Raw genomic sequence first — 18,783 nt, 5'->3', positions numbered from 1 at the left:
GCATGAGATGGAGCAAGAGCAAACACTTTCATTTTCTATTCAGCTATTAACAGCCTGAGCAGTTAAGTTAAGCTGAAATCCCTCAGATCAAATAAATTCAAACAGCAGCTGTCAAAGTATTTCCTTTCAGCTGCCCTACTGATAACATGAACCTGTAAACAGAAACAAAAGAAAAATCTTTCACAAGTCTACACAACTCGTGTAGTTTGGTTCCCCCAGTGGTTCCAAAGTCCTGCTGTTTGGACCCTCAGCCAGAAACAAACACACCTCAGCAAATGAGAAATGTTATTCTGATGAACTCACATCTCCTAGAAGAAGCCACCCTCAGTTACATCCCATCCTTGTGGGAGTGCCGAGGGTCACGAGGATGGTTGGGGGCCCAGAGCAGCTGCTGGGGCGAACGAGAGCAGCCAGCTGGGACAAGGGGGGTTGGCGGCTTCCCAGCTGCACAAACAAACTGCAGGCCAGGTTCACCAAACTTCTGAATATGGGCTGAAGTCTAAGGCAAGTATTTTTACTTAATGTTCTCTTTACCAAGTAAAAGAACCCCAATTTAGACTGCCCTATAAAACTGCCCACTTCCTAGCACATGCCAAAATCTACTACTCCTCCACTAATGCCTGCAGTACACAAGAAACGAGATTTTATTTTGATTTTTACTTTACAAGATTGTATCTTGTTAAAAACAGTCCATGAGACAGGAAAAATGAATGTAACATTTTGAAGTAAAAAAAAAGAGGAAATGAGACAATCGTATATAAACCAGCTGTTTGACAGATTCAATTTCATATACAAAAGGAAAGGGTATCCTCTTACATGGCAACTTACTGTAAACTTACTTATTCCAGATTCTGCTCTGCAGCCTTCTAAATGAAATACTCATATATCTTTTCCTAATTACTGAGTGGCTCTTTTTGTAAACAGTAATTATAAAGAAGGCATTTACGTGCCCATTTAATGTTCATGAAGGACATTTAAAAGTTCCATTTCCTGCCACCTAGTACAGATCTTTGTGAGAACTATGTTTATGCAAGTTGTGCTTTCCCAAAGGAAAATCTAGATGGGATATGACTTAATGTTCCTTGAGTACTGTAAAACTAATAATGGATTATAGAAATGATAGGAATATTTACTGAACTTGGGTGGCCATGGACAGGCTGTAGAATTTGAGAAAGGGAAATGTCCTTTTGCAAGCAATTTAAGCATTGTGATCATAAAGCTACGTATATTTTAATACCTTCACTATCTTCTATGGCCACTTCATGGCAAGTCTACTATTTTCAAAATATACAGCTAAGCCTCCCTGTAAATTGAGTGAATTCAGAATTTATTACTAGAATTCACCAGTCAGAAAGTGAGTTGTTTACCCATAATCTGATGAGAAACAGCAAACTTTCTTTAAAATGGATTCTGTTTAAAATTTATGAGTCACATCAAAACCTTGTTTTCTAAATACAAAAATGTCAGCATTTTCTTCCAGCCTTTACAGCACTGGTGGTAATCACCAGAAATGTTATCTGCTCGGAACGACTTCTATTTTAACGCCAGAATTTAAAGTAGGGGAAAAAAAAAAAAAAAAAAAAAAAGAAGAGAAAAAGACACATCTACCTAAAGTGTCTTTATATGACTGAGGGATGAAAGAGATCCTTTTACCGTTTCTAGAATTTGAAGTTTATCAAAATTCGCCTTTCTAACACTTTTCTTAACCAATATCCTTTGAGGTAGGTGCAGCCGGTCTCACACAGTGCTGCTCCCGCAGGCCCCGTGCGCTGGCCGTGCAGCTCCACCCTGCGCCCCCACAGCCCCGCCATCTCTCCGGGGTTCTGTAGGCCGCTCACACCCCGCCAAGCAGAGCCCCTGCCCACCACACATGCACCACCAGTCCCGTGTCCCCAGCTGCGGACCACGGCCAAGCCCGGCCCTCCAGGCCATGCAACCACCCTCTGCTCATGCCGGGCCTGCGTGCAGCTGCCCTCGCACGGCACTGAGAGCCCAACCACGGAACTGCGCAGCTCACACCGATCCAGCGAGACATTTAGCACACACAGATCACATTAAGCCTACGTGCTGCTCCCTGCTCCGAGCCCTTTGTTCTTCCCTTGTGCTGATGCTGTTTAACAACTCATTATGCTTCCACTTCTCTCATCTTATATAAAGTATTTACACAGTGCCACATATTCGCTTGGGCAATTTGCAAAGGCAGAAAGCACGGTGTCAAAGGATATATAATGTTTCCTTCAGTGTTTACTTCAATGACTACTTTTTAAAGCTGTAATATACATTTTTTCATCAGCATTTTTAAATGATTTTAAATAATATTTTTTGTTTCTGAAACATTATTTTTATTAACTTCCAGGTTAAATGCTACCAGCGACTTACGTCAAAAACTTCCCTCAATTTGATTAAACCAGTTTTGCAAAGGCACAAAGTATACGTTCTAAGCACTTTCTTAAAGGACATTAGCAGTGAGTCTATTGATTTACTCACATCTGCTCCATTAGATTTGATAAATTCTTCTATTTCCAGTTCAATCAATAAAATAAAAGTGTGAAATTTTGGCTGGAGAGGGCAAAGACAGAGGGCAAAGGAAGAGGGCAAAGGAAGAATACAGCAAGCAACCACATAAAAAATACTTCTATTTAATAAAACAGTTAGTTTTAAAAGCATTGTGTAAAAATAAATAAATAAATAAATAAATAAATAAAATTTTCTTTTACTTTTTTATTTCTTTTTCATTTTGTGATGTGTATGTAGAAAAATAACCAGCTAGAACTATAGTATGCCTGGAACTCAATAAATGAGCCATGCTCAATCGCTACTGAATATACTTCTAACCCCTAGGATGAACTGTAAACACTGGAAGGATTAGGCACTTCAAGTGAACTATAGAAAGAAAAACTATTAAAAATCTATTACAGTAACTAGAGCTGGTGAGTTGTCCGCTCGCCTTTTCAGCCTATACTATTAAGTCCAACATTGACTGTAACAGAGTTTGTTTTTATTTTTTTCTAAAGTAAATATATGCTGAAGTTTTCTGGTTTCTAGAGTTCATTCAAACATAGTTCACCACACATTTGAAGCATTTTTTTTCTTAGAACCAGATGATTTTTAAGCCAAACTACAGTAAGTGGTTTGTTTAACAGCCACATCCATCTTCAGTAATGGGAGAAATCCAGTGTTTATATACAAAACCTGGTTAAAAGCACACAAGATAAATAAAATAAAATAAAAGTAGAGTAAAAGGTGTTTTGCCTTTTTTCCAGCCACTGAGCTTTTGCACACAAAATATGTAACTGCTTACTCCAGATGGTTACGGTCATGCTCTTTCACCCAAGTTGTCTGATTTGTCTCTTCTTTGGAATTTAATCCAGGTGTAACACATAGAGAAAAAACTACACTCAATTAATACCACTCTCTATTAATATCACCAAAGCCACTATGCACTTTTAAATCTAAGTATCATACTTTACTAAAACACACAGGTTTTACACCATTCTAATCACATCCCATTCCAATAAGCAGCCTAATAAGAAAATGAAAAGCAATTTAAAATAATTTTGAGTTTGATCTGTAATGCTTTTCTGTGAATAGTGCTCAGGGGTGAAGGCAGCTCCTAAGCACTTTCCTTGCCATAACAATGAACACAATTCGTACATTCACACTCTGATGGCTTTAATCCTTCAAAACATGAATACATTTTAATTTTGTGTACTCATTCCCAATTTCTAAAGCTGCAAGTCTGTGGCCATATTCTGCAACATTTTAAGAGCTAGGAGTTTTAGCTGGTTTAATAAAATTTTTAAATTTATCACTTGATTACTAACAGCCTTTAAGTATTCCTACTGATGTTGTGAAATGTGGTTAAACAGAGATGCAGTTGTGAATTATTAATTCTGCATGGAATGCTCTACTCCCCAAATTGTACTAAAATAAATAATATTTTCAGGTTAAAATGGTGAATTGTTCCTAATTAGAACTAAGTAATGTTATGGTGTCCTCTGGATCTAGCCTAATTAAAATAGCATTCAAAAGGTCAAAAGCTAACTTATATTAATAAATCATAAAGGTTCATAATTGCAGTTAGTGCATTACTTTAATTAATAATAAAAATATGCTTTGAAAGGTATTTCTCGTTATCATTGTGTGAAAAGTTACAATCAATGGTATGTGTAAAAGATTGTATTTACATATTCTTTTGTTCTGTTATGATGCCCGGGTTTCATCTCCAAAGGCAAATCAACTTGAGCTAGTAATCTTCAACTCAGCTCACAACATGTATCTGATGACCTCTTAAGGCAAAGGTAGCAGTTTTCTAATTAAAAGAATTATTTCCAAGCACTGTGTTAGCACTATAATAGCGAAACATTTGACTCTTTCACATACATCAGCTCTCTAAACATTAGAATTTGAAGCTAGAAGGAAATTTTCCAAGATGTTTTTGAAAGGACAAAAATCCAAACAACTGTGAATATTTATGAGTATAAAGTGTAGAAACAGGTGTCTACCTACAGTTACGTGCATGACCTGCTTGAATATACTACCCTAGACACTTATTGCCATAGAGACTTTTCTTTTTCTGTACGACTTGATTATTCACAACAATAGAAAGCAGCCATGCAAGTACTGGAATATTCATGTTTTCATGCAATTTGACTGGCAGTTCTGTAATTGTGGTAAGCTGCTTTGACCAAGGTTTCTATAGCAACAGCCTTACTGTCAATTCTTACCTGTTTTCTGGTCATCCATTGTACTGAGCTTAGTCTCGTCAGCTACTGTTAAAAGGTAAATGTATAATGGTTAGCCCAGTTAGTGCCCATGCCCCACATGCATCCAACATTCCTTCTGTTTTGCATATATTTTTTTCAAGTTAGAGGACCTTAGCAATGTCATACCTCATGCAAATAAACTGCAACAGTAAGCAAACATTCTGGGGAGAAATGGCAGCAAACTAGTAACCTTCATGCAATGTCAGTCATGTTCACGTCACAGGCAGGTACAATATGTTATTTACACGTTAGCACATCATAACTAGTCAAGACAAGTCAATATCACCAACCTTACTGTCCCCTGAGGAAGTTGGTGCATTAGGGATTGTAGTTGAGATATTCACAATTATCATGAAGGAGCAAATGGTATTATCTTTTATTATTATGAGTAGGGAATTTTGTGTGTTTAAACAACCAAAACTCACTGTTTAAGGTTACTAGATTCTGCACTTCAGAATCTAAATTCAATGCCCAAAAAAATAGATGGCCTGTTAGCGATTACTTATTCTCAGTTGTGTTATCAGTGAAAATGATTATAGTCGATTGCCTGTCTTAGGCACTGCTGCTTTACAGGCCTTCTGATATAAATATTAAAACTTGGGTCTCAACCAGATGTCAGACTAGCTCCATTTTCGTAATTCTGAATGAACTCTTCAAAAAAATACTTGCATCTTTAATATCTTAATCAAAATCCATCTACAAAATGAGAGACCACAAAGGATCTTTAAGACTAATTGCATTATAATAATGAACTGAGAATAATCCTGCCTACCCAGAACCACAGCATGGCACAGTTTTACGCATCTATTCTATGTGGATTGGTAAATGCACTTTTCACCTCCATTTTAATAAATACCTTTTATATTTATGTATAACCACATATCCAGAGGGCTACGATATTTATATGTATGGACATTTACAAGTGGTACGAACAATACACAGGTCATTGGCCATTCACATTAGGAATACTTTACTCCCCACCAGTAGACATTATGTGCAGCAGTACTGCACATAAACGATGTGTTCGGAATTACAAAATCTATATACTTACAATATGAAAATCAGGTTCAAATAAAATAATTGAAAAAACATCACTCACTACCTAGATCCATGCTTTTGGATTTTCGTGTTTTAACAAACTCCAACTGACTGGCATCTGAAAATTGCTTTGTACGCTTTTCTGACATGCTCTGGCGTCCAAAACCCTCTCGCTGGAAGGCAAGCACTGGATCAACATCTGGACTAAGAGTGCTGTAGGAAGGGAAAAAAATCATGCGAACATTTGTCAAGATCACGCAACCTTTCACTCTGCAGAGAAAAGCATTTATTTAGCATGTACTTCTACCAGCAACAAAGTACACATTTTGAAATAAACCACTGCAAGTAGTCACTGACACACACCATGGATTTGTTTTAGTGCATCCAGCAATCCCAGTTAAAAACAGTCAAGAATTTCACTTGTGGGATTTAATATAAGAAAAACATTTCTGGTGTACTATACATATACTATCACAATGTACAACCCCAACACAGGAATAATTAGAGGAAGAATGAAACAGGTCTGTTTTCTTCATGAGAAATGAATATATTCTGTTAATAGCAAATTACCCATTTTTCTTCATCACAAAATGTTTTTGGTGAAGCATAAGTAGAATCTCTCCTGTCTGAAGCACACAGACCTTTAAAAAACTTCTTCATTTAAAGACTTGGCATGAAAACTTCTCTCCACATGTGATATCACTTGCAATTTTTTCTCATCATCTCCTGGTTTTAACCTGACTATGACAGTTAAACATACAGAGCAAACATTTGCCACACTGGTTCCACCACTAAATGGGAACCAGGGGTAACTGGACTCAGTTTCAGTCTCTTCTGCAGTTTTCTTGCATGACCTTGGCTGAGAAAGTCAGGTCTTCAGCAAGCAGTGATCGGCGTTTCACCGTGCTACATCAGAAGCAGCTGGATATAGATTTATTCATGCTGGTCAAATGTTGGAAGAATCATGACTACAGGAATGCAGGCAAAATCTGGTGTGCAAGCTAAACCCTAGGCTTGCAATGTGTCACAATGGTCACAATGCTCATTAAAAACAATTAAAAAAACCCCAAACAACCAAAGAAATGCCAAGATTGCTTACTGCTGAAAAACTACATGAAAGAAAATTCACACAAAGGTCTTCCCATACCTGAAAAAGGGAAGAGTATTAAAAAGAGCCTGAAGGCAAGCACAAAGAATTTAGATTTCTACTTCAGCTGGCACAAAAAGAAGTCAAAAGCAGAAAATACTGAAAAAATTAGTATTTTGCACCATTGTTCTCTATCCAATAGGAAAAAGATCCTTCAAAATCCCCTCTCTGATTGTTGTTGTACTTCAAGATAAAAAAGCTAAATATTTTGTCACTGAGATTTCTAAGTAGATTAAATGCCATTCAAAAAATTTACACATACATGTTACTGTTCAGTAACAAGTTTCAAAATAATTATTTTCTATTTTAAGGGGTAGGTATAATACACGTCTCATACCTAGTGAGAAACAGGCAAATAGCAAATTTTTGCAGAAACCTACTTATGCTTTTAAATTATATAATCTGCAAATGTTTATGTGTCATGTACTATAATTTATAGAAGCATCTTTGATCAAGAAACACCTGGGAATTAGGCACAATGGTATAGAGAGGTAAGGAAAAGTGTCCAAAGCCATCAGGTACTAAAAAGGATGAAAATCACTCTCCATATTACCAGGCAGCCTTGAAGAAATTCAGTCTAGTAGTGGCAGATTTACAAATAATAAGATATGTGCATACGACAAGCATATAATACTTAAGTGAGAGCAGGAGCAGAGCTTATATGAATAAAGTCAATGTCAGGTGCTTTTTGACTTTAATGTTTCTGGCTCAGGCTTATAATGTTTTACATTTAATTACTGCAACTATTTCAGAGATGTCTGCACAATTTAGCAACATTTTGAATCATATGCTTAAAAGCGCTGATGAATCAGAGCCTGAATTCAAAAATAACTATTTAGCTCTCACATTCACTCCCACAAAATAGGGAAAAAAATTATCTCCACATGATAGAATGATAAAACAGACAAGGCCAATATACACTTCTAGCATTTACAGCAGTGCAACACGCAGGTGAGTAAGAACCGCCTAAGTCTGAAAACATCCTCCAAGTGACGCAGCTGAACTTAGAGGGTTTCAACACCTTTGATAAGCAGATCATACACGACCTTCCAAGGCCACACAGGAGTTTCTGGCTCACTGCTAGTCAGCCCTGTCTCTGAAGGCCAGAAAAATGTGGTTTTACATAGTGAGAATTTTCTCTAGCAACATCTGTTAACAAAGCTCACATTAGTTAAAGATGACCAGCTTCATCTTGCCGAACAAAATGTATCCTGTGACACTTTCTTCAAAAAGCATGAATTTCTGAAACTATTTGTTTTGGCTGTGTGCTCCTTTTTTCATCTGAGCTTGCTTTGATCTGTATCTATAAAGCTTCTAATAAATCTGAATATCATTTTCATGTAAATACAGCATGCATATATATATTCAATTTGAAGTCCTAAGAACAGAGTAAAACTCCAAAGTTAAGTAAGACTTTAAAAGGGCCCCACAGGTCCTGGACAGCAAAGTGGAGTCTGGACATCGCACCAGCAACTGGGAATTCTGGAGATGGGATCCCAGCATTTCTGCTGACACCGCCTTTAGGGGTTTCCTCTCTGCTTCCCTTGTCTGCCCTTATCACACCGACCTTCCACGCACACTTATTAGAGAGATTATTACTCCATGTTTGCATAGTATCCTGCAAACTACGGGCGCTACTTAGCACCAAAAATTACTTGCTCTCTGGCATCGTGACATCTGATACCTTTTTACAGTACAAACATCTGAGCCCTATGCAGAGTCATCAATTTTCATGTCCTGATTATTTCTATTATTAATGATACAGGAGAGTGTTTTAGTAATTAAGGCACAGATCTCAGGAGTTTGAATACATGTACATTGCCTAAAAGTATTCAAAAGCCCCTGTGACGATCCATAACTTGAAAAGCCAGTGAGGACAGAGGAGGAACTAATGCCTCTAAAAATGCCTCATTTTAATATTTTTCAACTGCATTAATAAAAGACAGAAGGTGAATTTAGTGTAAGTCATTAAGCAATGCCAAATGCAATTTTCTATATTCTAGCATACTTAACAAATAAGATTTCTGGAATGACAGCTGATCCTTAAAAGAATGTAACCGCCTTCTGACCCTCGATGTTATTAAAATTCCACTTATTAATCCTGTCTTATTGCCCCTTTGTTTTCATAACATTTTCATCAAGGATTAGGGAGATATTGTGAGGCTGGAAAAGCTTACATTTTCTTCTGTGATTCAGAACAGCTGCCATTCTTGTTTGGATAACCCTTCATCCATATTCTTAGTTTTACCCTTTGTGCCTTCCAGCAAAATCATACAATGCACCTTGGTTTTACAAGTCTTCCTCCGTCCATTAGCAGCAGGAAATTAATGCAACAATCTAATTCTACTGCTATTTATTTTTTTACAAATAGAATGCATTAGATAGTGAGGCACTGCACTGATCTACTCTTTTAAGTGCAATTGTATCCGAAGACCTTTACAATTTCTCATAAAGACACACGCTCAAAGGTTTTGAGCGTGATCAGTTTCACAATATCTAATCCCTATTTTCTTTACTGTTACTTTCATTTTCAAAGCATATGAATAGTAAAATATGCTGCAGAAGTAAATGTAAAAGCATCTGCAGGTTACAAATGGGCTCTTACTTTATGATGTAGGTTTTTGCTCATATTCAGCTAAAAAATTCCCTCAATAATAAGCTATTATGTGCAGCCTTGAGTACTACTCTATTTAAAACTTTCAGATTCTCAGCTCTAAAAGCTTTTACAAAAGACAGATGGACTTTTCAAGGGCCCAAATTACAAGTGTGACTTGTCCAAGAGAAGAATTGCAACATTAAAAAAAGTAAAAAGCAAATGAGGATGAAAAAAATCATCTTTCTAAACAATCATTAAAATAGTGCTTAAAATACAGAACCCAATTCCTGGACATAGAATGAAATAAACTAATATAAAGCAAAGAAGAAGCTGACAGGTGCATATCAGCTGGCAGGTGCTATTGCTGGTTTATTAAGATATCGCTGACACATTCATAACGGGCTCAAGAGACAAGAAAAATACGAAAATTCATATACTTCACACCATTTGTGGTAATTATCTAGCTTCAAGAAGTGGCAGTGGACAGGCTGGGCTTTTATTTTGCTGTTAATATAGATAATTACAGGACTTGCAAATTAAATCTTAGATGTGTATTAATTGTACTAAGCAATAAACAGTATTTCTTTGCCAGGAACCTAAGGAAGTCAATAATGGAGCTCAATGCATTTCTCATTAAGACTCCCATATTAAAATGTATAAAAGTAATTAGAGATTCAACCTAAGATTCACAGAAATCATTTTTACTACAGATAAAACATAGAAAGTTACTTTCCACCGTTTTAAAAGTGGTACTACCACTTTCCATATTTTTAGATATTGAACTATTACAGTACGCTGCCTTTGCATGATAGTTACAAATCATACAATGATAAGAAAGGTATTTCTTCATGAATAATAAAGAAATCTTAACTAGTTCTTATTGCACAAGCATTAACACTAGGGCAAAACAAATAGCTGCTTTGACCTCTAAGCAGATTTTAAAATAACTGTACATTGTTAGGAAAATCAAGAAATTCTACAGAAGTATTGAGAGGCTCCTAGACCAATACTGGAATATAAAAATAAAATATTTGTTTTACGGACTTAGAAATATTTACAGTGAGGTTTATAAATTTAAATTTCCAATTGGAATTATTCTTTCATCTTTCATAAACTCAAGTGTTTAAATTTTGTAAAGTTTTTTTTACAAAAGCTAGCTCAGTTGGCAACTAAATTAGTATTAAATCATAAAATTAACACAGCTATATACCGATTTGGTCTTAATAACAATTAGTACCATTGGACAAACGTGCTTTGACAGAGCACAAAACTGCAACCGGAAGTAGAAATTCTAACAAATTATCTGCACAGACTTCCTTCCTGAAATAGGGACAATTATCAGTTTGAAAATAGTGAAAGCTACAAGTGATTACAAAAAAAAGATTAATTTTAGCAGTAGTGAAAAAATAAACAAAAGAAAAAGACAGAACTGCAGTCATCTCATATCTTTCCACTAAAACATGCTCTTACCAGTCTGTTGACTCATTAATTGCAGCTTTAGCCCATCCACCAGCATCAACGGTGCCAAACCCAACATCATCGTGGGAACTGGATGACGACTGGTCAGAGAGATGAGGGGGGAGTACGGACAGCCTGTCATCTTCAATAATGACGGTGTCATCTTGGGGCATGTTCACCGTTGGAGACAGCTGATATTTACCTGAACAATAAAAAATAGAAAAAACAAAACAAAACCTAAATAACGGCAGAGAGTGCCTTGAAAAATACATGATCACAGATGATAAAATGTCGTGTCAAACTGCGATGCTACTGATAAGAGTAACACAACACAGATAATAAAATTAATTATGTCTCAAAACATATCTGCCTATGCAGAGGTCTGAAATGCGATGTACACCACTTGTATCTGCAGTCCATTGCAAGAGGAGCACAGAATCACAGAAGGGTTGAGGTTGGAAGTCACCTCTCATCTGGTCCAACCGCCTCCTGCTCAAGCAGGGACACCTACAGCCAGCTGCCCAGGACCTTGACCAAATGCCTCTTGAATCTCTCCACTTCACCAGCGCCCTGGGCAACCTGTGCCAGTGCTGAGTCACAGTGAAAAAGCGTCTCCTGATGTTCAGTGGGAACCTCGTGTGCTTTGGTCTGTGCCCATGGCCTCTGGTCCTGTCACTGGGCACTGCTGGAAAGAACTTGTTCCAGAAGACAGGAGCTCCCCTTCCATCAAACTGCTTGGCAGAACCAAAAATTAGTTCAGTGGGGACTAACAGAGCTCATCGTTTCTCCTGATGAAGCTTGCTGTCATGAAATTTGAAACTTGTTTGACTGTTACGGGGAACTTGGAACCCTTTTGTGCCTCCACAAAGGTGAGAATTGTAACAGGTGATGAGAGCTCAATGTTAAAGCTAAATGATTCTGAATATTCATTCTCCCCTTTACAAAATAATCTGGAGGCACACATATAAAATTTGTGAAAAAAATCCTATCTAATTCTATTACCACCAAATTGAAATAAGTTTTAACACTGTTGTTCAAATGTTTCAATTAGAGTCATCACATACATTAAAGAGACATAATAAAGATTCAGCATTATACTTTGTTCAGTAGCAGACTTCATTGCATTAACTTATGAGAGTGGCAGTTAAAAGACGATATTTAGAGGATTCTTACAAACTAGGAAAACACTGTTTCCAAGTAAAAATCAGTTTTAGTGTGCATGTAAATATTATAAATGCACTACCACTGGCTGCTTTCATAGGCATAAACATACACACATAATTATAGTTTCTAATAATCATTTCACTGTGTAAAATTGGATAACAATTTTCAAACTGCTGCATGAAAAGCAGAACAAACTTTTAAACCTATAGAAAGCTTTATGTCACCAAAACAGACTAAAAAGCTATAAATAATATGAGAAACAATAGTATTTTCATTGCAATAATTTTTAAAATAACTATGGTTTAAACCGAATAAATCTGTTTTTCAGGATACATACATGAGATACATTTGGGAGGATGTTGGTTATATAAAATTATTTGGAAGACGGTAGAAATGTAGATTTATCACTACTTAAAATTTTAACTTGTCATAAACAGAGGTTATTTCAGTATCTAGAAAGGCTAAGCTAAAATTTGCTCTAAGTAAAATACAGATTTGCAAATCTGCATGAAAATTATTTAGTTATCTGAGGCAATGGCTAATTATTTAGCGTGATTATTTCATATTAGTTGCACGTAATTTTCCATGTGATAGAATCTCTTTAAAAATAGTTTTCCCTCCTGGATATTTATGCTCAGCTTAGAAAGATTTGTCTTTTTAAATGTTTGGTTCTAACTCTCACTACACACAACATTTTTTAAAATGAATGATCATGACATTACATGAATTTTATTCCTGGAAATGTATTATCTTACTAAAACGCACAAATAGTAAAATTGTCACATCTCGTGAGAAGAAAAGCACTACCTTAATCAACCGTTACTCCGACAACAAAGTGTAAATTATTCTAAAACTATGATGCACCACAGAAATAATATATAGCAAAACTTGTATTTCCATAACATAAACGGCTTGTATGGACAAATCATATATTTTCACACTTTATTTTTACTGTAGATTGTGTAGAATTAGGGGAAAATAATTTTTTCCTCTTTTCTGGAAATGTTTCAGTTACCATCACTACCTTTGCATGCAATTATAAAGAAACAAAATCAAAACCAACCAAACAAAAAAACCCTAAAAAAACAAAAACAAAGGCAAAAATCCCACAAAACCCCAAACAAGCAAAACCCAAACGAATAAATGAAAACCTTATGTGTAAAGAGCTAGCTAAAATCGTCCCTGCACTAGATAATTCATTGTGTATGGTTTTCCAAAGGGTGGAAAACTGACTTCAAAAGAGATCATTGAAGAAGGCTGAAGAAATGGCTGGAAGAAAAAGCGACTGGTGAACATCTCATCATTGTCAACCTGAAATGAATGTGGTTGTTTTGCATAACAGCTGATTCTTTGCCCAATAATAGCTTATTTGATGGACAGGTTAATGTTTAGCCTGGTAATATACTTCTTTCCAAACATAATGCCTACAAGACTGTTAACTCCGTAGTTAATAACGTCTCCAAAGAATTGATTGTGAAAAGGTATAACCTTCTGGCATTCGGCAGATTGAACTTCCCATTTGAGAAGCTACAGTAATTCAGTAACATTTTTAACTTTTCACTGCTTCTCTATATCTGACAAGGGAGAAGACTGACATTTTAATAGTTGCTTTGGAATTAAGGAGAAAACCCATCTGACGTGCCTATGCTTTTCACTGCAGATGAAGCTCAAAACAGGTGAAAGGCTTCACCTCCAGCAGATGGTCAGACTGACCTCAGCAACAGGCTCAAGATGTCCTTTGTAGTGAGCTTGGCTGAAGTGGACAGTAAATACCCTTGGAGAAAGAAGCTCTGCAACTGTTGTGAGAATTATTACAAGGAACCATCGAAGAAATTTCAAACCTAGTAATCATCAGTATATTTGACTGATCTACAAACCTAAGACGTTGCTCGAGCTGTCTACAAACGTCTCCAAGACAATAATTTTCCCTCAGGCTAGAGAAGTGCTATAAAATTTAGAGTCTGAATACACTCCAAGTCCAGTTTTGCATATATTAATTCAACTTCAGTGAGGTAATCTGTAATAATATAAAGTATTTTGGACGGTGTAATAAGGAAGGGAAAACACTCTCCCTTTGAAGCGTGTCTCATCTCAGGACATTGATGCTCAAATTTCTCAAACAAGTTACCAATCTAAACAAGTGTAGCCTGAGGTCGATACCAAACTATGGGGCAAGAAGGGCTCTCATCTGTCCATGCAGAAAAAGAAGTCTCAGAGCTCCAGTCCCAAATGGGTGGTCTCCAGGTCTATGGGGACTTTCAGCTTAGAAGGAAAAATATGTCAAACAGTGACACTTCAAACTTATAATAGTATAGACCTATAACAGACCAGAAAATAGTGTGGACCTGATTTAAACCACCAACATAAACGGCTCCAAAAAAAACCTTGAGTACAAAAAATGAACAACAGGCTTTTTACTCCTGAAGAACACAACTACTCCAGGTTCTTTTAAACTTTGAAAATCTCTGAAGTTTGCTTAATCTGTTTGCTGCGGTAATTTGGCTCTCCCACTACGCTGCACTGTCATGGTGCTGTATCTGGCTTGGTTCTTATGCTTTTGCTATTGCTTTGTCCTTAAAGTAATGTCTAAGAAATCTGTTGAACACCCTTACTATATGTTCAAAACCAAGTATTACTTAATGAGTGACTCTCACAAGCATTTTGATATCATGGGATTCAGACCAATGGTACACTTCAAGTCTCTTCCACAAGCAGAGGGCTTTTCTTGCTCTGACATGACAGGTGATTCCTAACCTACCTGACCAAGAAATCAGCAACAGCTACTCTGTGATGAAGAATGAAGTATTAACTGAAGTAATGAATAGAGTAATAAATAATAGAAATCATAATAAAAGAAAATAGTGATGATGATGATGATAACAATAGCAATAAGAATTCCTATAGGAGGGATAGAGAGAATTGTGCAACGAGAAATTGGAAATTCTCTGGGTCTTCATTTTTTAATTTTTCACTAACAGCGTATTTGCCTCCAGCAATATACTGAGTTTTGGTAAAATTTGCATAGATACTCATATCATCTAATTGTCCAAGCTAAATAGAGGTGGGATAGGAATATGGTCAACGAAGCTGGTGTGGGGCCTGGAGCACAAGTCCGATGAGGAGCAGCTGAGGGAACTGGGGCTGTTCAGCCTGGAGAAAAGGAGGCTGAGGGGAGAACTTATTGCCGTCTACAACTACCTGAAAGGAGGTTGTAGCATGGAGGCTGTTGGTCTCTTCTGTCAAGTAGCAAGTGATAGGACAAGAGGAAATGGCCTCAAGTTTCACCAGGGGAGGTTCAGATTGGATATTAGGAAAAAATTCTTCATGGAAAGGGTTGTCAGGCATTGGAACAGGCTGCCCAGGGAAGTGGTGGAGTCACCATCCCTGGATGTGTTTAAAAGACATGTAGATGTGGCACTTAGGGACATGGTTCAGTGATGGGCCTGGCAGTGTTAGGTTAATGATTGGACTCAACGATCTTAGAGGTCCTTTCCAACCTAGATGATTCTATAATTCTATGAATGTGTGGGGAACATCTAAGGATAAAAATGTCTCCACTATATCCAGGCTTTGGATTTCAAGGGAGTGGTCAGATCTATCAAGACTGTTGTAAGCAGACCGTCACATTCTGATGAGATTCCTGGCCAGGGAACTGCAAGCTGCTTGTGAAGGTTTATTTTCATTTTATTGACACACACACTCTATATCCCTAGCTAAATTCTTTTCAGTAGTGCTTCCTCCTGATTCTATCCTAAAGATAGCAATTATTTGTGTAGAGAACAAAGTATTTCCTGTTGTGTAGCAACTATCAAATTTTACAAAGTTCTGGAGGATCCTTCAGGATGAAAAGCAGATTCGGTGCAAGCTATTGTGTTACTCGGTGTACCCTCGATAAATAACTTCTGTTTAGACACCGTTAGCAACAAAACCCGCCATGTTCATTAAAAATATATCAGCAACTAGAAGAAAGAGATGAAAGAGGACTTTGTATTAAGCTGTTTGTTGAATAAGAATAATTTATATAGACAGTAGCTATGCATTTGTGTATTGTAAAACTCAGGAGCATAATGGATGATATACAAGAATGGTGTATCAGAAGAGACTTGAATTTTTAATCGTAGAGCCAAGCAAACCAGTATAACACAGATGTTATTTTAAACATACCACCAGCAGGCAACCTGGAAATATTAAAAATAAATAACTAAATATAAGGGTTTATTATAGCCCTCTAATTCTTAGAAGACCCAATTTGTATAAATAAAAAACACCTTGTCAAAACAAAAATATCACTCCCTGAAAACAGAAAGCACTATCTCCTCTCCATCGGAAATTTTCAGTGAAATGTTATAAAGTGAAAAAGCAATAGCCACCTAGAAAAGTAGATCAACATAATCGTCAGAAACATTAAAAGATTCATGTAGCCTTTTTGCAGTAAGCAAACATTATTCTACATAATTTAAATCACATTCCAAAATTGGTATTTTATTGCCACTGTCACAGCAAGACTCTGACAACCACTTCTTGCTGTCAGTTATGGATTGAAAGAGTAAGCAAATTGTCTTAAACACCTTTCCTGAAAATTACATTAGATATAGTTAAAAGAAACAAATGTCTCTTAAAAGTTTTGTTCCAACTTTAAGCAATGACTGGAAAGAGCAAGAATTTTCCAGACCTTGAGATTATCACTTCTCAATAGTCTAACTTAGGAGGGAAGAAAACTCAAAATCCATCAATTTCACCCAAAAGCGAAAGAAGCAGAAAGACCTCCTCCTTCACACATGAAATCAAACTGTGACCTCCTCACCACAAGGTACCAAGAGTACTAAAAGTTTACATAGTTAAATCCATCGAGGGGTAAATACAAAGACATGAGGCAATTCAGAGACCCTGTGAGTCAGAGGGCTCCTCCATATGTGGAGGGCACTCAAGGGAACCAGCACTACATTAAACAGTCCTTTTGGCTCGTTTTCATGGGCAGGGCTGGCACGGGAAGGTACGGACCTCCAGTCTTCCTCAGCCAGAGTGTTCTTAGGACTGATCCTCACTTTTAGGCCAATTTTCAAGAGGGGAGGAAAACTCTGGCAGAATCATATAATATGACATATACATTCCCATGAAAATTAAAAAAAATATATATTAAAAAACCCCCACAAAACACAACAAAAAACCCCAAACAAACTAAACTGATTTTTTTCTTATTATCAGTGCCAATAGGACAGGAAGTCCACTGTATAATAAATGATTCGAGTCTTACAAATTTTAGCTCTTCTGAAGCAAACAACTGTACCTATCTCTGCCAACATGTAACAATACTTCACTGTTGTGCGATGTTGCAAGAAAGCATGCATGCAATAATATCACAAAAGATTGTAAATGCTGCAGTTTTAACTTCATCGTACAGATCCATTGCGAAAAATTAGAGTATCAGAAAACTGGCTGCTGCCTAAAACCTGGCTTTAAAGATGACAGCTCCATGAAACAGGCATAACTGCAAAAGGGAATGACCCAGTCCCGGCAAGACGAGTTTTCAGTTATGCTGGACTAGTTCACATTTACTGTGATGTTCAGGCACAGTTTGATTTTCTGTGTGCTTCCCGCTAAAGAATCAAAAGTTTTAAGTCACAACCAACCAATTTTCTACATAGTTCCTGGTTTCTGGAAACCATACATAAAAATGATGATTCAGATGAAATCAAAACATCAGCTTCAGGTTATAAAACACAAAATGCAGGATGGATTTTTTTCCCCTATGTCTGCATTAGAGAGATATCCAAAAGCAGTAGATTTCAAGAGCTTTGGAAAGATTGTTTTTTCTTTTGTTGAAACATCAGTTACTGTCTGTTGTTAAAGGGATGATACCAGACTGTGTTTAGCACAGCGAGCCCCGTGTTGCTTTGGTGTGGAAGTAAACTGCGCTGCTGACACACATGCGTACACACAGGGTTTCCTCTCCCATCACTGGACAAGGTGTTTAAGAAATAACTCGCTAACGCTTATATGAGCTCTATGTGTAAATCCTCTGCAACACTGATGGAAAAAACAGAAGGCAGTGCTTTGCAAATGTTTTATTTGAAGTCTCAACACCACAAGAACTAGTCCCTTCTATGGGAGAGTAGTGCTAAAGACTTCAAATTATTTTGTCAGTCCCTAAATTTGTCAACAACTGAATATTTCTTTTCAGTTGTTCTCTTTAAGTAGCATGTGACTTCAGATAAAAAGCTTTCGTATTTCCTTGATTCTCAGGAATACATTTTTTCTTCCAAGCTGCACGAGATGTAATGCAATAGAACAGAATATGGTTCATTTCTAACTATTGTTGACCAAATGTGCAAAAAAAGGCAAAATACTTAATTGATGAAATAACTTAAACAGCAAATTTCTGGATTTTCAGAGTTTAACAACAGTGTTATTCTACTACCACAAAGAAAAAGCAAACAAATTTTTTTTTTTTTTTTAAATCCCCAAACAACTCCAAAACAGAGCAAAATATATACACAAACTGTTGACTGAAAAAGTTTAGGTGGTGGACTTTCATTTTCTAAGGCTGAAAATAAATCTCAAGGAATTTAAAACTAAGATCACCCTTGCTTCATATCAAGTTTGTAGCAGCATCT

The 18,783-nt window shown here is 36.7% G+C and overlaps 1 protein-coding gene across 13 annotated transcripts in view; it reads right to left on the bottom strand.

Moving 5' to 3' along the window:
- Window positions 1–18,783, bottom strand: part of PARD3 (par-3 family cell polarity regulator) — a 455,490-nt gene that overhangs the window by 148,582 nt on the left and 288,125 nt on the right. For 8 of the 13 annotated variants that reach the window (XM_065628469.1, XM_065628475.1, XM_065628471.1 and 5 more), the window contains 3 exons: window positions 11,018–11,207; window positions 5,866–6,017; window positions 4,728–4,772 (listed from right to left, as the gene is read on the bottom strand). In XM_065628469.1, the coding sequence (XP_065484541.1) occupies window positions 4,728–4,772; window positions 5,866–6,017; window positions 11,018–11,207 (387 nt within the window). The remainder of the gene's footprint in view (window positions 1–4,727; window positions 4,773–5,865; window positions 6,018–11,017; window positions 11,208–18,783) is intronic. The other 5 variants (XM_065628470.1, XM_065628478.1, XM_065628473.1 and 2 more) reach the window with 3 other exon arrangements.

This window comes from Caloenas nicobarica, chromosome 2 (assembly GCF_036013445.1).
Source record: "Caloenas nicobarica isolate bCalNic1 chromosome 2, bCalNic1.hap1, whole genome shotgun sequence".
Taxonomy (NCBI): domain Eukaryota; kingdom Metazoa; phylum Chordata; class Aves; order Columbiformes; family Columbidae; genus Caloenas; species Caloenas nicobarica.
This window is presented reverse-complemented; position numbering and strand designations above follow the sequence as displayed.